Source organism: Ctenopharyngodon idella, chromosome 2 (assembly GCF_019924925.1).
Source record: "Ctenopharyngodon idella isolate HZGC_01 chromosome 2, HZGC01, whole genome shotgun sequence".
NCBI lineage: Eukaryota > Metazoa > Chordata > Actinopteri > Cypriniformes > Xenocyprididae > Ctenopharyngodon > Ctenopharyngodon idella.
Genome location: NC_067221.1, coordinates 30549749 through 30566293, shown reverse-complemented (window position 1 = coordinate 30566293; position 16545 = coordinate 30549749). Strand labels below are relative to the sequence as shown.

The 16545-nt window shown below is 39.3% G+C and overlaps 1 protein-coding gene across 1 annotated transcript in view; it reads right to left on the bottom strand.

Annotated features, from left to right (window-relative positions):
- Positions 1-9880, bottom strand: part of phlpp1 (PH domain and leucine rich repeat protein phosphatase 1) — a 43109-nt gene extending 33229 nt beyond the window's left edge. The window contains exon 1 of the mRNA XM_051876229.1: positions 8532-9880. Within this exon, the coding sequence (XP_051732189.1) occupies positions 8532-9735 (1204 nt within the window). The 5' untranslated portion in view covers positions 9736-9880. The remainder of the gene's footprint in view (positions 1-8531) is intronic.
- Positions 9881-16545: the final 6665 nt, after the last annotated feature.

Genomic DNA, 16545 nt, shown 5'->3' with positions numbered 1-16545 from the left:
TGTAATGACGCAAAGACGAATGGCGGCATGTACTTGCTCAAAAATTGATTTTGGATCATTTTTAACCAAAAAAAAGTTACGGACTGCAGCTTTAAGATAATCTTAAGTGTACTCAACTGTGCTATTTTGAGACATCATGAATATGAACTAAAATGTGCTTTTAACATTCTATCTCTGTATTAAAAAAAAATGTATTTTGTTACCACTTGTAGTACACTTGAACCCATCTTTCATACACTATTGGGTTCAAGTGTACTACAAGTGGTAACTACAAGCAGTAAAGTGGGTTTGTAGTTTTTTTTTAAACATTTTTTTTTGTGTGTTTGTAGTTAGGGCCAGAGCACCGATGGACCCTATTGTAATTGCTCAGTCAATTCTTCTTCTTCTCCGAAATGAATCAGATTTTTGAGGGCCTAAATATGCTCAAAAACTAATGAAACTTTGACATGTCAAAAGTGGTGAAAATTTACACAGGGCATGCCTGTGGTGGCCTGACAAAATTTGATGTTTCGCAATTAAACAGGAAGTTGTTGTAATTTGGGCATACATTGTCCAACCTGCCCCAAACTTCACATATGTGATAAGAGTCCTGGCCTGAAGACATCTACATGCCAGTATTCAGTTACAGTCATAGCGCCACCTGTGGGCAACAGGAACAGTCATGTTTTACACTGTGATTAACTCCTCATTGAGATTTAACCAGAACAACATCATATTTGGTCAGTCTAATCTTAAGGCCTTAGTGACATTAAATTGCAAAGATCTTGAGTTTTCGTTGAAGTGCGTGTCCATGGCGGCCTGACAAAGTCTGATGTTTCGCCATGAAACAGGAAGGTTCTGTAAGTCAGGCATACAATGTCCAACCTGCCCCAAACTTCACATGTGTGATAAGAGTCCTGGCCTGAAGACATCTACATGCAAATATTCAGTTAGTCACAGTGCCACCTGTTGGCAACAGGAAATGGCATGCTTTACACTGTAATTCACTCCATGAAACACATTTAATTTGCCACGAAGTACCAAACATGCTAGAAACACGTTAAATCATGCAACACTTGGATAAGTGCTAATGTATGCGATTAACACCATGAAACAGGAAGTTGTTGTAACTCAGGCATACAATGTCCAATCTGCCCCAAACTTCACATATTTGAGAACAGTCCTGCCCTAAACACATCTACATGACAATATTCAGTTATAGTAATAGCGTCACCCACTGGCAACAGAAAGTGATGTGTTTAACACTGTGATGCACTACTAGCAACATATACTAAAATATGCAATTGAGTGCTAAACATGCTACAAACATTCTAAAACATGCTAGCAACATTTAGCATGCTATTATCATCATGAAACAGGAAGTTGTTGTAACTCGGGCATACAATGTCCAATCTGCCTCAAACTTCACGTTTGACAAGTGCCCTGGCCTGAAGACATCTACATGCCAAAATTTAGTTATAGTCATATTGCCACCAGCTAGTAGCAGGAAGTGTGGCAAATACAAATGACTGACGTTGTCCTCCTATATTTATATACTTAAATGCATATTGCCTATGCTCTGTTTTCCTAAAGCCGCCGGGTGGCAGTGGCACGGGTGCAAGGGCCCTTTCATTACTGTTGAAAGGGCCCTTGCACCCGTGCCACTGCCACCCGGCGGCTTTAGGAAAACAGAAAATTGAATCCTCATCCAGTGCGAAATAGGTTGTGGGCAATATTAGCCATTAGAGTGAGCATGGATCTGCACTTCAGATTCTAGCCGGAAAAAGTACTAATTTTAACATACTACATTTTGGGAAACACTAATTCTAATTTTGATTAGGCTACTATTTAGGATGGATAGTATGCAAACTGGAACGCAACAGTTGTCTTTGAAGTTCAAATACTTTTATCTCAGTTTCATGTGTAAAGTCACTGTAAGTCATTTGTAGTTTGTAACAGGGTCAGCGAAGAAAGATACATTACAACTTGTATTATCTCTCATATAATCGTGTTTCAGTCGCGGAAAGACATCAAAAAATAGTTTGTATAATATGTCACGAATGGTATTTACTTCAGAAAAGCCATTCACTGACCATAATTCAATTTACCATTCACTGACCATATTTAGCTACAAAAAATACTCTAGAGAGGAACATTAAGGTTTTTCAAAGTTGTCATAGCAAGTAAACTAAATTAAATATTGAATAAAAAATGTTTTTAGTTTTATCTCAAGTAAAACCTTGTAAGTAAAAATATTACATCTAATTTAGATTTTTTAGTTTATGGTTAAATAAATATACACCTCCATTAAGTAACAATTTGGCTTGTGATGTTGTTTAAAAAGAAAACATATTAAGTATAATAAAAAAATCTTTTTACTTTGTATAAATGTTTTTTGTCTTTGGGAAAGTAAATATAAGGTGTAAGGTGTGTGTTTTAATTACAGTTGTAGTGAGTGAGGGAAATCACTTGTAGCCCACAGTCACATTAATGCTATACAACAGTATTAAAAAAAATGGATCATGCAGCTGAAGCTCAGAACAATCTACAACCTTTTTATGAGATCCACTGTAAATGTCTGTACTGTCCTGTAATGCAGAGGTCTTCAACCCTGCTCCTGGGGACCCACTATCCTGCAAACTTTATTTCCAACCTGCTTTAAAATACCTGCCTGTGTGTTTTCAAGCAATCCTGAAGAGCAGGTTTAGATACTTCAGGTGTGTTTGATTAGGGTTGGAACTAAACTCTGCAGGACAGTGGGTCCCCAGGAGCAGGGTTGAAGACCTCTGCTGTAATGAAACACTGCAGCAGTAGTTTCTGTGTGTGAGATGTGTGAGAGTGTTAAAGGGCAGAATGACACAGTGTGTGACACACACACACTCACTCATACGTGCCTGAGTGAATCGAGCTGTTTGTCAGGAAGACCGGAGACTAACACAGTTGCGTAACAGACAGAGTGAGTGTGTGTTGCTGAAGAGACAGCGACAGAGAGATACTAATTAAACATATGCCAAAAAATACTGCAGAAAACAATCAAGAACTAGATAAAAAAAAGTTTGTCAAGACAAATGCTGATGATGGCTTGAAAAAGCCTGGCAGAAACTTGGAAGAAGTTTTGGAATCTTGAAGTTTAAATGTTTTAAGATTGAAATACTGCAGTTTTAAGTTTTAGTTTTAAGACAGATAGATAGGGATGTCAATTTACATAAATTCCCATAATCAATCGTTATTTAAATTGACAATCAATCGTTAACCATAACCTCTTAAATATAAAGCAGGGGCCGTAGTAAGTCATGTTACTTAACCACTTGCTTAACCAACACAAAACAGGTATCGTTTTAAAGCTTAGAAGCTTGTTTTTACAGTGAATATAGGGAATATGACCATCACTTAACAAGTGCTTTTAAATTTGCTAACATATTAGAAGTGCTTTACAATTTTCACAGCATGAAAAAAAAAAATCCTTTTCACAAAAATGTGTAAAATATGTAAAATCATAGTACATAACAGATAGACTTGTGTCATCGATGAAAAGGTCTCAACTAGCAGAACACAACAAGTATATTTGCTTCAGTTAGAGACCAAACTATACTGAGTATTTGTATGAAAAAGTGCCACCGACGCACATGTAAACAGTATACACATGAAGCTTTTGCGCCACATTTGGTTTGCAACTTCGCAAAACATTAGTAAACCAGGCTCGGCACCACAGGGGGGCCATGGTCGGCTCTAACCATGGCCCCACACCAAATAACAACCTATCACAAAACTGGTGGATTTCATTAAATCAGATAACAAGCTGGAAAACGGAGAACTCATTTACTTTATGCAAATGAGCAGCACATTTAGTGGGCGACAACCAATAGGAGTGAAGACTGTCAGTAGAGCTCAAGCCATCGTCTCGGGTTCAGGCAAGACAGGAGAGAGTTCCAGATCAATTTCACTGTTTTATGTGATTTGACTGTTAACCACATATATGGATGGATATAATAAAATGATGCCTGGAAAAGAAACTGTAGGCAGTCTTAGTGAGTTTCATTCATACGCTGATAGTTTGTGTTGTTAATTATATGATGCAGTGAGCGGTTTAGCACTGCTGCAGTCTATATTACAGTTTCCTATGCATTATGTTGATTTTTAGGGACAAGAAAATTGATTAGCCTATTTGTCAAATTCTGTGCGTCGTCCGTATGGATCATGGATCAACTTCAATATCGATGCTAAAACGATATATCGTGCAGCCCTAGTTTAGATATCACCGTTTATCACAGCATATATTCTCATATGACATCACTAAAGCTGAAACACTGAGAACAAGAGCACAAACATACTATCATGGGTGTGGGGGGATGTTTTAGGTTGGGGGTGCTGTGTGAAATACACATTCACTTTCATGTATTTGAGAATCGGAAATTTCAGGTAGTTGATGACAGCCAACAATTCTGTGAATATTTTGAATAAAAAAGAAAAAACTAAATAAAAGTGATACATCAGATTGTGGGTGCTGTGTGGGTGTTTGGAATGGGGGTTGGGGTTCAAGCTATTATAGTAATAACACAACTCAGGATTACATACATGGAGGTGATGATAGCACTACACCTGAAACGCCAAAGACGCTGTAATATATTATGTTTTATTAGACAAGGGAACACCTGTTTTGATGCATTTAAAGACAGAAAACTAATCACTGTTATATAGCTAGCTCAACACGTCTTATGGTTTAAATCTAATTTTCTTGATTTTTTGCGAGTACCATGTTTTTACCAAGCCTCAGAGAAAAACACTATTTTGTGAAGTATGCAGATGCAGCTTTATTTTTAGTAACAGTAATAAAGAATTTTCTTCATCATACAATGCGTTTTAAAATTAATTGCATGCCATTTATCAAAACAGCCCATCCAGCATTTAATATGATATTCTAATATTGATCTAGCTTACTGCACCGTGTAACAAATGTCTCACAGCAGCCGCCGAGCAAATAACGTTATAACATAATTTTCAACACACTCAAATGTATCTAATATGATAAACAGAGCTGCGTTACCTCATACTCATAACTGGAAAAAGCGGAAGCGGCGCCTGCGTCATGATAAAAGTTCCACTGCTTGCGAGGCGTGTTGCGTTCGTCTCTCATTAACAATCGCTCCAGCGGCCTCGGTCAGCTCCCACAACACTCTGCCCTGCTCTGCTTCATACTACAGTAATGTTAATAATCGCATCCATGAACATGATTTCTGCCCAAGTCCTATCCCGATTCTTTTCCACCGGCTGTGAGGTGAAGACCACATGTCCCAAGATTCCTCGCGTCCTCAAACTTCGCGTCATCAAGCTGCGCTTTGTTTTGAATAGGCGACCTCTAGCGGACGAAAAAATAAATATTGCACCTTTAATAAATTATTTAACTGGAACACCTATGAATGTTCGGCTCTAAACTAAGAGCCGAACTAGATACCACAGTATTAGGTATATAAGTAATGTATTACTTTTATATATATGTAATCCAGTCAAGTTGAATATAATATAATATAATCAACTTGACTAGATTCTATATTTAAAAGGTGAAAAGTGTGTTTCACGGCCTTCTTACAACAAAAGAGTAACAGTTTGTTCTTGCAGCAGAGCATGAGCAACACACAACTTAATTAGGAGGCAAAACACATTGATATTTCAAGCCTTTTTGCCTTGTGTTCATATTCTTTTAGGCTTGATAGCTCAGCAGCAGCAATGAGATGTTTAGATATTATATCTAACAAAGTTGTTTTACAGGTTGACAAAAATCCTGACGGCGCTCCTTTTTTATCAGTCAGATCACAAATAAACCATGAAATGGCTTTGAGAACATTCAACTCAATTAAATAGCTACAAATGTTTCCTGTTCTTGGGCTTAATAAAACAGCACCTTATGATCAAATATATTTCTTATTTCAAACAAGAGCATGACAAACTTCAAGCTCAAGAACCATGACCAGAAAACCTGTAGCCATAAGCCATTTATCATATCATTCATGATCATGCAACATGTCAGATGACATACATGTTATTTTGACAAATCTGCAGGATAAAAAGTTACTTAGACTGGGGCACTTTACAGCTCCATGATGTCCATATAGTAATACACACTTCAGACTGAATGCGTCTCCTCCAGCCACAGTGAGCCGTACATGCCTAACATTCCCTAAGAGTCTGAGTACATACTTCACATGCCCGCAGATGGGGGAGGGAACATGCTTCCGGATGCCTCTGTAGCAATGCCAGGAATGATAATAACACTGGAAGATACTGCAGAAACACTGTACGTTATATTGACTGCAGAGTGATTATTGATAGGTCTTACCAGGTGACCGGCCATTAATCCTCATCACATGAGGTCAGCAGCTTTAATAAAGCCAACATCTGCCAAGATACCAGACCAATACAAAAGTTTCAAATCAGTAAAGATTTCACAGCAAAAAGACACGTGAACCACAACCTGAAGGTGGACATTTCATTTTTACAAATATACTAAAATGCCTTTTATTTTTATTAAAAAGTATGGATTATCAATCAGACAACAGAAAGCATGTAGCAGATTGTGTGCAACAGGTTTTTCATCAACGTTTTGATCATTTAGAGGCCACAGAAATTTGTGTATCAAATACAATACAGTGACGGTTAAAAGTATGTGTAAGCCTTAGAGGAGGATCTAGTCAACACTGTAAAAGTCCAAATCTGTCTGCAGCTCATATTAAATCAGCTCTTAACCCTAAGACAACAGCTCCAACAGTTGCTAAGATCCATTCCTGCTCTGCCCAACAAATCCCACAGCCCTTTCCTTCCCCCATCCGTATTCCTCACAGCCCTGTTTTTCTCAGCGGCGTGAATGAAAGCGCTTCCTGCAGCCCACTGTTGGCCGACGGGCCAATGGACGTTGGCGTGAGACGGTAAAGGGAGCACGAGCCAAGAACAGGCCTGGTGAACAGCATCTAAATACCCAGAACCCATGAGCCGCCCCTCTCTCTCTTCACCCTCCAATGCACCAACACAGCATTCAGCCTTTCATTTGAATGATAATGAACAGACCGGAACAAGAGCGCCGTCCAAGCGACAAGAGCAGCTCACAATGGTTTTGTGGCCATGTCATGTGCATCCGTGGGAGCAGAGAACGCTGCCATGTTTATTACCAACGACGAAAGAGAGAGAGAGAGAGAGAGAGAGAGAGAGAGAGAGAGAAGGTGAGAGGTCCATGGGAACATAAACATGGAGGATCATTGTGAATTTATGCTTGTTCTTACTGCTGCTAAAGTTTTAAAAACAGCTATTGCAGGGTCATGTTTGGCATGTGATCATCATATAGCTGTGACATCACATGAACTGATGTCTCATGCAAACCTTACTGCATGTGTGTTTTTAAAGTTTGTAATCACTTCAGTAAAGTAAAATTTGCAAGGTTATTCAGTGCAAAATTATATTAAGGGCCTTTAACTACTATGTAGTAACAATTAAACTAATCATTTGATACAATGCATTGTGCAGTGTACATAAAGTTTTATTGTACTTATATATAAAAAATACCTGCATGTAATTACAGCTGTAATACATTTCTGTAATCACATCTATAATTACATGTTGTCCCTTCCCTTGCACCACTAAACCTAACCATACATCAACAACACAATATGTACATAACATTTTTTGTCAGTGCATACTTAGTAGTTAAAGACACCTAATATAAAGTGTGACCAGTTATTCATTTGTAACATTCAGAAAATCCGTTTCTAAAGCAAGTAAATAATTAAAGGGTTGTAAGCACTATTTTTGACATGCACGTGTCATATAACAACTGCTTGACCCTGACGTCACGTGAACTCAGCGATCTCTCAAGTGAAATCTTCTGCATGCACGTGTATTCAGTTTCTCTAAAATAGGCTTGTGCAATTTATAAAGTAGTAGGAGTAATCAAAGCCATTTTAATCACAAATCATGATCTCTTTAAAAATGTAAACTTTTTCTCCTGAGATAAATACCTCACGTGTCTCCTCTGGACTGTCAGTGTCAGAATCTCAGCTGTGCTCAGATTTGTGCCAAGCTGCCCAAGTCTGCAAATCTCACTATGCACTAAAACACTTGAGGAATACAACAAGCGATTCATCTTAAAGAGGCAATGAATATGAGAAGTGCTTGTAATACAAAGTAATTTCAGGAGAAACTTCAAGAGACAAACCTTGACACTAAATAAAACAACTGAGAACTAAATGAAAGCTACTGCTTTGAGCAATTCAATTTTCTAGGAAGTTTGAAAGGGATTTGTCACATAACCAGCAGTAGACTGTGACTTCACATACACAGATGGTGAATCGATCTCGCCTACGTCAACATGCAGCAGTTTGTGTACATGAGCCACAGTCAGTGTTTTTACTCTAAATTCAGGTGTGTCATTTCCTTGAACACACATCATCAGCTGACAGCAAACTCAGCAGTCTTCATGTATGGAGAATGATGTAAACATCTGCCTCACGACTCTCACACAGGCCGCATACATGAAGTAGATACTAGCAAATGCATCCGTTATTTACCTGCGTAGAAGCGCAGGAGTGATCCCAGCTCAGTGTTCATCCCCTCCTCCTGGACCCGCCACGGGTCCTTAAATCCCAGTTTAAAGAGAAAATCATTCTGGATCTGTAGGGGCCTCTCATCGGGGCCCAGACGCCGGGCGGCCTCACCGTGCAGCTGAACATACAGGGCCGGGCTGGAGTCCAAATCGGACGGTGTGCCTACTGAATCTGGACTGTGCCCTAGAGCTGGCGGGTCAGCGCCGACGACAAGAGCCGACTCGGCCTCCACTGTTACGGGCTCCGGTAGAATGGGCTCCGTAGGACAGTCCAGCTCCAGCTCGTCTGAAGAGCTCCCGTATGTGTCCAGGCCCTCGGCGGCGCTGCTGTCGAATGCCGAGGCATCCGTGCCCAAGATCATGTCATCGCTGAGCGAGTCCCGATGCTGGCTGAACCGGGCCCCGGAGCTCAGGTCGTCACAAGCACTGCTGGTCTCCACATCGGAGCCTGCAAACCTTTTCATGGAGTCCTCATCCTGAGGGGACGTGCGGTCCACGTTGGCCTCTGAGTGCGTGAAGATGTCATATTCCTGCTGGTGATACGGATGGTCCTTCTCCAGGAGCAGGAGCCGTAACCTGTCACCTGGCTGGTCTGCGAGGCTCTCAGTCCCCGTGTGAAGGTGCCTAAGTGGGTATTCTCCATCGCAATTCCCATTCACATCGGTGGACAGGTAGCTCTTAGCGTTCAGCCTCAGGACCGAGCACGTCTTGCCGCTGGCCTGCTGCAGGCGCTGCGCTATCTCGGCTGCAGTGCTGTCCACGGTGCACAGCACAGGCCGTGCCGGGTGTGACCACGCCAGCAGCCGGTCGTGCACGTGGATTGAGCCTCGGCGCAGGTCCTGGCGGACCCACTGGCGGTCTGACAGCTGCAGCTGAGGACTGGCTCGGTGTCTCAGCAACGTCTGTCGGTCCAGACTTCGGCTATGAGATGAACTGATACCGGACATGTGCCTCTTCACCCTCCTTTTCCTCAGCAGCAGACTGGAGCTGCTCTTGCAGGCTTTGTTGAGCATGTTGAGCTCAGCTGGGCTCTGGCTTCTGGTCCGGGGCTCGTCTGACTTAGTCTGTCGGTGATTCGATGCTCTCTGGCCTTCATCATCTTCTTCATCTGCTGTGGATCTCAAGGCCACACTCAGAGCACTGCTCTTCTTCAGTTTAACGCTCTCCATCCTCACAAGATCATTCTTAGTCCATTTGAGCGGAGATATGAGCGCCGCACGACGCTCATTAACGCGCGCGGGACACGCAGGGATGATCGCGCCGCTCGGGATCAGATCATGGAGTCTGAGTGCGAACGACGCACATCTCGCGAGATGCACGCGAGAAACACGCGAGAGTTCACGTCGCCCTGCGGGAACGTTGTTTTTTTAAAAATCATATCCTGTAATTTCTATCGGTATGTCGTATATCTGTGCTGTTCTATGGATGATTAAAAATAAATAAATAAATAAATAAATGAGAGGAAAAATAAATGGGAGGAAAAAAGAGGAAAGAGACGTCACTGAAAGCGCGCAGGACTAGCAAACCATCGCGAGAGTTCACGTCCTCAGGCTGACGCTCTAGAGATGTGATTTGAAACTCAGACCGAAGGGAGCTTAGTAGTCTGGCACTGGTTGTATTCAGAAGCTGGTATGGTTTGTATGTGTGTGTTTCTCATTCGTTCTCACAGGGTTACTGCTTTTGTTCATTAATAAATAAAAAGAACGTGGAGACTGGACGCTTCAACGAAATCTCGCGAGAATAGAAACAGTTAACGCCCCCGAAGCTGCTATTTTGGATCTTCACTATTTTGAACTCGTTAAAACATGTATATTTTATTATTATTCAACTTAATATTCACGTTGGACACAACGTCGCTGTCACCCTTTATTTTTGGGAAGATAAATATTAGTAAACTCTGCAAGTAATTGGATGTGCGTATCTTCAACATACAACTCCATTACCCGTGATGCGCTGCGGCGTTTGTTTTTATTGGTGCGTCACAGTAATTCATGTTCATGCATGTTTATGTTTCTGACTTATTAAACAGCTGCAGTCATCAGTTAACTGACACTATAGTCAGTTGAACACATCACAAGATTTATCACATATCAATTCAGTCATGTATTCTTTCTGCATATTTAAATATCAAAGTGATTGATTGTGATCGCTGTTATTTTAACAGTCTATGATCGTTGCAAATGCTTTTAGTTCATGTATGTTGTTTTTTAAGAATAAAAAGTAAAAGATAAGTTAATGGACTGAACTATAGATTCGCCATTTCAGGCAGATATGATACAGCTGTAGCAGAAGTGTTTTACTGCCATCTATCGATCACATAGACGAATGAGCGCTCACTATTATAGCCAGTGTATTAAGTTCAAAATAAGGACTAGGGATTTCTTTTGCATCCTTACACAAACGTGAAACGCAACCATCGAAATACCATATATAAACAGAGAGAGAGAGAGAGAGAAAAACTGCCACTGTGTACAAAAAAAAAAAAAAAAAAATTTCAGTACTGTAAGTAATAGGCTAATTAAGTACTAGAGTATTACTGACCAAGTGGCAGGGAAGATCAGAGTATGCTGTTACATCTTTACTTTTGTGTTTTTATTTCAAACTCAAATATAATTTCCCCACATACATCAGATACATATTAATTTCGGTTTCAAATCCATATAGATTTAACTTTGATCTATATCAAAGTTATATTAATTTGAAAACAAAATCTACAGCTTGTAACTGGTGGCAGCACTATTAGAAAACATGGATATCATTTCAATGTATTTTGTTAATAATACTGAACTCTCACCCCAACTCTTCCCACTCCATTTTATTTTGAGCATTTTAATTAATATGATAAACATAAGGGAAAAAAAAATATTATAATACATAAAACATAACAGACTGTATAACATCTTGGACATTTTATTACTGAGCAGATGACAGATGATGGGCCATTGAAAGGCAATGATTAATACACAGGCTAACATATGTTTACATAAGAATAGGCAGATTGTACACCACTCAACACATTTGTGCTCAAACTATAAGTTAACAAGCTTAAACAGACTTCAGGTAGCTTCAGGGCTCAAAATAACTTTTTTTACTTAGTAGCACTGGTGCTCCCAACTTCAAAAGTAAAATGCAAAAATTTAGGAGCACCACAACTTAAATGTATGTATATATGATTTTTGTGTTGTAAATATAATTTATTCTTTAGCAATATTCTCATCAGTGTTCTATCAGCTTTGACATATTTAAATCTGCATATTTGCATATCTGCATACCCTGAGGGCATTTTTTTTTAACCTTTATGAAGGGTGTTTTTTTCCCTTAATCTGATTAAATGTATGCTTCATCTTTCATTTTAAATTCTTAAATTTGATCAATAAATTAAATTACAATAATAAGAAAATATAGGACTGTTAATCAAATTAAATCATTTACACTGAAAAAATTACAGCTGCATTAAATAATGTTATGAGATTGTTTAAATACTTTTTGACTATACAAATAGGAAATGCTGGAAAGAATGATACTTTTAAACATGAAACTGAACCGCCAGTAGTTGGCGGCAAGTGACTGTCTTAATGAATGAGTCACTGAGTCATTCGTTCAAATGATTTGTTCAAACAGCTGATTCATTCAAGAACGAGGCAATTGTTTATGAATGGATTATTGAATCTTTGACTCAACCGAGAAACAGGGGTGAGTGTTACTGAGATGCGTTATGGTTCTGCTGTGATCTGTGTTTGGAACTATTTTCGCTGCTGAAACACCAAAAACAGTCATTATTGCATCTAAAATGTAAGTGAATTAATTTTAACTACTGAAATCAGTCACATTTTCAGGAAAACGGCACTCTTTTTATACTCATATGTTATAAATATAAGAACTCTACATTTTGAATTTTTAGTGCAGTGTTAACTGAGTTTTTTGTGTGCTGCGCTGATTTGTTTTTCGATTTCTCTTTGAAAATGAAATTAAATGAAAACAGGTCGCACCTCAACAATTATTTGCGCTCGCACAAATGCTCCCAAATATATTTTGAGGCCGCACACATTAAATTTAGGGAGCATATGCGACCAAAATGGTCGCAATTTCGAGCCTTGAGCTTTTAATGATGCAATGACAATTTTACTAAAGAGAACTAGATGGCATAGTGCGAGTGAAGTGTTGAGCCAAGGTGGAGTCCGAGGCTTGAGATGGAACTAACAGAACCACAGGCCAAGGCAGAGCAGATGACTGGGAAGTCCCAGGCAGATCAATTCAGCCGGACAGAACCACTGGAGGGGCTGAAAGGAGACAGCGGAGACAAGGCTGAAGTACTGGATGGCTTTGGCAGAGGAGGAAGGAGAGGGAGGCTGGGCGGGACCAGCCACAACGAGCTGGCAAGGTCTTCCTCAATGGGGCAGATGATGAAAGGTGAGCCTCATTGCACTAGTGGCACATACTTGGCAAAGCTCCCTTGAGGACAATCCATGGACAGGTGTGTCTTTGACTGCTGTTAATCCCAGGTCGAGAAAATCCCTTGTGTGATCCTCGATCCCCCTGCTTCAGCAGAAGAAGGTGGACTGCATTTATATGATATTTTTGAGATGAGAAAAATCTCATCTTGTGGTTTTGTGTTCTGTCAGGAGCTGCATGTATTAAATCAGTTGCATGACACAGAATGAATGGGAAATAGTCTTTTTAATAAACACAAAGAAAACTCTGGGTGTATCTCAATCAGCTCCCTAGTTCAGTAGTCAGGGCACTGATCAGGAAGTCGGCCATTTTAAGGGCTGTCTCAATCGCAAAATCCTACCAGTGCACTGAAATGTTCTCTCCCTAAAAAGTCCCATTGAACCGTGAAATCCAGGGAGCATCGATGCTCATTGTGTTCCCTTAACGGAAGTTCTGAACATAAATCTGAAACATAAATCACATGAGCCAACTCAACAGCTAACATAATGACACGTGATGTTTTTTTTTGTTTTGTTTTTTGTTTTTTTAAATACAACCCATTATTTAATTATATTTAAGCATTAACATGAATCGCTACACAGGTAATGAACATAAACTAGCTAACATTTATAATTAATTTACGGCTGAAATGTTGCACGTATATATAACAAGCATAAATACCAGTAGTGATGTTGTAGAATTAGGACATTGTCATGTCATCATTAGTGTCCCAATGTGTAGTGAGTCAGTCAGGGTCCTTACCAGTGCCCGAATTCATGTACACAATATACTGATTCACAACCTCGTAATCTATGGAGCTGATATATAACTATATAACAATCAATACAATAAATAAATACAAAATAAAAATGAGAAATAATCTGTGAATGGATTTTTAAAAAACTGTAGGATGAATAAAAATGTTTTCTTGTAAGCCTATATTATTTCACTTTCTTACATATTATTTCAACATATTGATAATAATAAGTTATTCAAATAATTTTGTCTCTTCAATTTAATTGGACAGCAATGTATTTCAGTCAATACATGACAAATATGTTCTCAATATCATTAAGATCTATAAAATCATCTTTAGGTATTTTGGAGATTTCAGGAATGCAACATTGTTTGTTTGTTTGTTTGTTAACAAGTAGACCTACACATATTGAAATCTATGAAAAATAAAATAATTCTTATCCTGTGGCTCCCACTGGTGGACAACATCAGTATTATGGCCTTTATATATAATTCCCATTGATATAAATGAAATTATATTTTATAAATTTCTGTTAATTTCTGGATACACAGTTATTAGCAAAAACACATTTTTTATGTGTCTCTTATCTGACACAATTATTTGAGATATTGGAGTCTTTACTAACAAGCTGATGAGTTGAATCGACGTGTTTACTAAAGGTGCAGTGCTGTTTTTTTTTTTTTGTCAAAACAATACAAACAGTACATAGTAATTGTCAAAACAGTACAAATACAATAGGGTTCCAGCATAAAGCCACAAAGGCGATCTCTGTAAACCCACGAACCAGTGTCTATATGGTTTCTACCTGATCTCAGATCAATATTTTACATTTGTAGACATTTAATGACACATTTATATAATAAAAAGGAAGAGTTAAGGAGTTAATAGTCTTTTGTTGGATTGACTAACCAAGCACTCTATAAAACATTGCTGTTTTATAATATGTAAAATAGTACATATTATAAAGGCACTTGTATTTAATGGTATTAGATGATTTGTTAATTGCATTTAATAGATTATACCTTCAATAAAACATTTGTAATTGGTTTGTAAAAGGTTTTAATGCATGATTAGCTGAGTTTTTGTTGCATTTACACTGTTTTGACCAGCAGGGGTCACCAGCGTGTGCCATTTCGAGCGCTTCGAATCAGTGAATCATTTTGTGAAGCAATTGGTTCAATTGATCTTTATGGGTTTTTTGTTGTTGTTGTTGTTGTTGTTGTTTTGGTGTTTTATTGTAGTCCTTTTTGATTCATGTTGTGACAAGTATCACTGCCCATTTTGTGAGATCTGGGTCTAAAAATCAAGGGAGTTCTACAGTGTTGTTAATCTCCAGAATCATCTGAAGACAGTGTGTATGCCTCCATATGATAATCAAGACCTCCACATGATAATTAAGCCTTCAAACACTGGTTTTGTTTACTTTTGTCATATTTAATTATCATATAATTATGAATTATTTACTCAGTAAATTATTAGGTAAGCTAAGCATCATGTTTGTGATCTTTTTGTCATGTATGATAGATTCTGACAATTAAAACAAAAATCAGCCTTCTGTATTTATAACATCAATTACTGTTTAATTTGTTCAGAAATGGAAGTAACTTAAAATGTTATTTGTGTATTGTACTTTTCATATTTTTAGTATAGTATAGCAAAGCTACAGCACATCCAGTCAGCTTTTATGGAGCTGTCAACACTTTAAACTCATGCAATCAGTTGATGAACACTCCATTCATATATAAAACGTCTCGGGTTACAAATGTAATCTAGGTTCCCTGAGAAGGGGAACGAGACACTGCGTCTGGTAAGACGATATGGAAAACACCTAAGCATGATTGGTTTCTGGAGCACATGTGCAAACGCGACAATCGCATTGGCCGGCTAGAGAATATGACATCACTACCAGTGTGACCGTGAGTATAAAAAGGCACCTGAGGAATACGTTATCCACTTCATCTGAAGAAGACGTGGCAGGCACCCAAGCATGGCAGTGTGACACAGTGTCTTGTTCCCCTTGTCAGGGATCCTAGGTTACATTTGTAACCCGAGATGTTTCCTATTTTCTATGGCCACAACCCGAGCTACATACCCTGAACGAGGAAGTCCACGCAGGGCCAAGTGGTAGGGCTCGGCCCAAGGGCAGAACTCAAAGGCATGGAATCATTTACCTACTGAAAGATTCAGTGAAGGGAATATGGCCAGGCTCGCGAAGAGACCTGGCCTGTCACTTCAGGGAGATTAAAGCATCAACCCCTGGAATCACCAGGGAGGCTGTCTGCCTAAGCAGAATCTCTAGATTTAGCACTATCACAGAAGCCTCCGATGAGAAGGTATAACAACAGGCAGTAACCATTTCACACCTGACTCCAGAGATGGAAGGCCTGAACAGCAGAAACTCCAAGCGGTGGGAGAAACTCTGCTCAGCCAGAAAGGGCTTTTCAGGACCTGCAAAACCCTAAAGTAGCTCCGGGGGAGCGGAGTACTCTACATGACGACCCTCTAGAACGAAGGGAGTACTGACTAGCTTAATGGAGTAAGTTTATCAAGGAGGCCTACAGAAGTCCTTCAACTTAAAAAAATAATAAAACGGTGGCCCCAGTTAGCCTACCGTCAACTGGCCCCAGAGAGTGAAGCACTCGACATACAGTACTGACCCTCTCAAATGAGGGAAGTACTACACAAGCTCAGCCCAGAAAGCAATTTGTCCAGGAGGCTGAAAAGCCCATCACTAGACACTCTGCATACTCTCCCTCTAAATGAGGGGAGTACCGAACTTAGCCTATAGAAG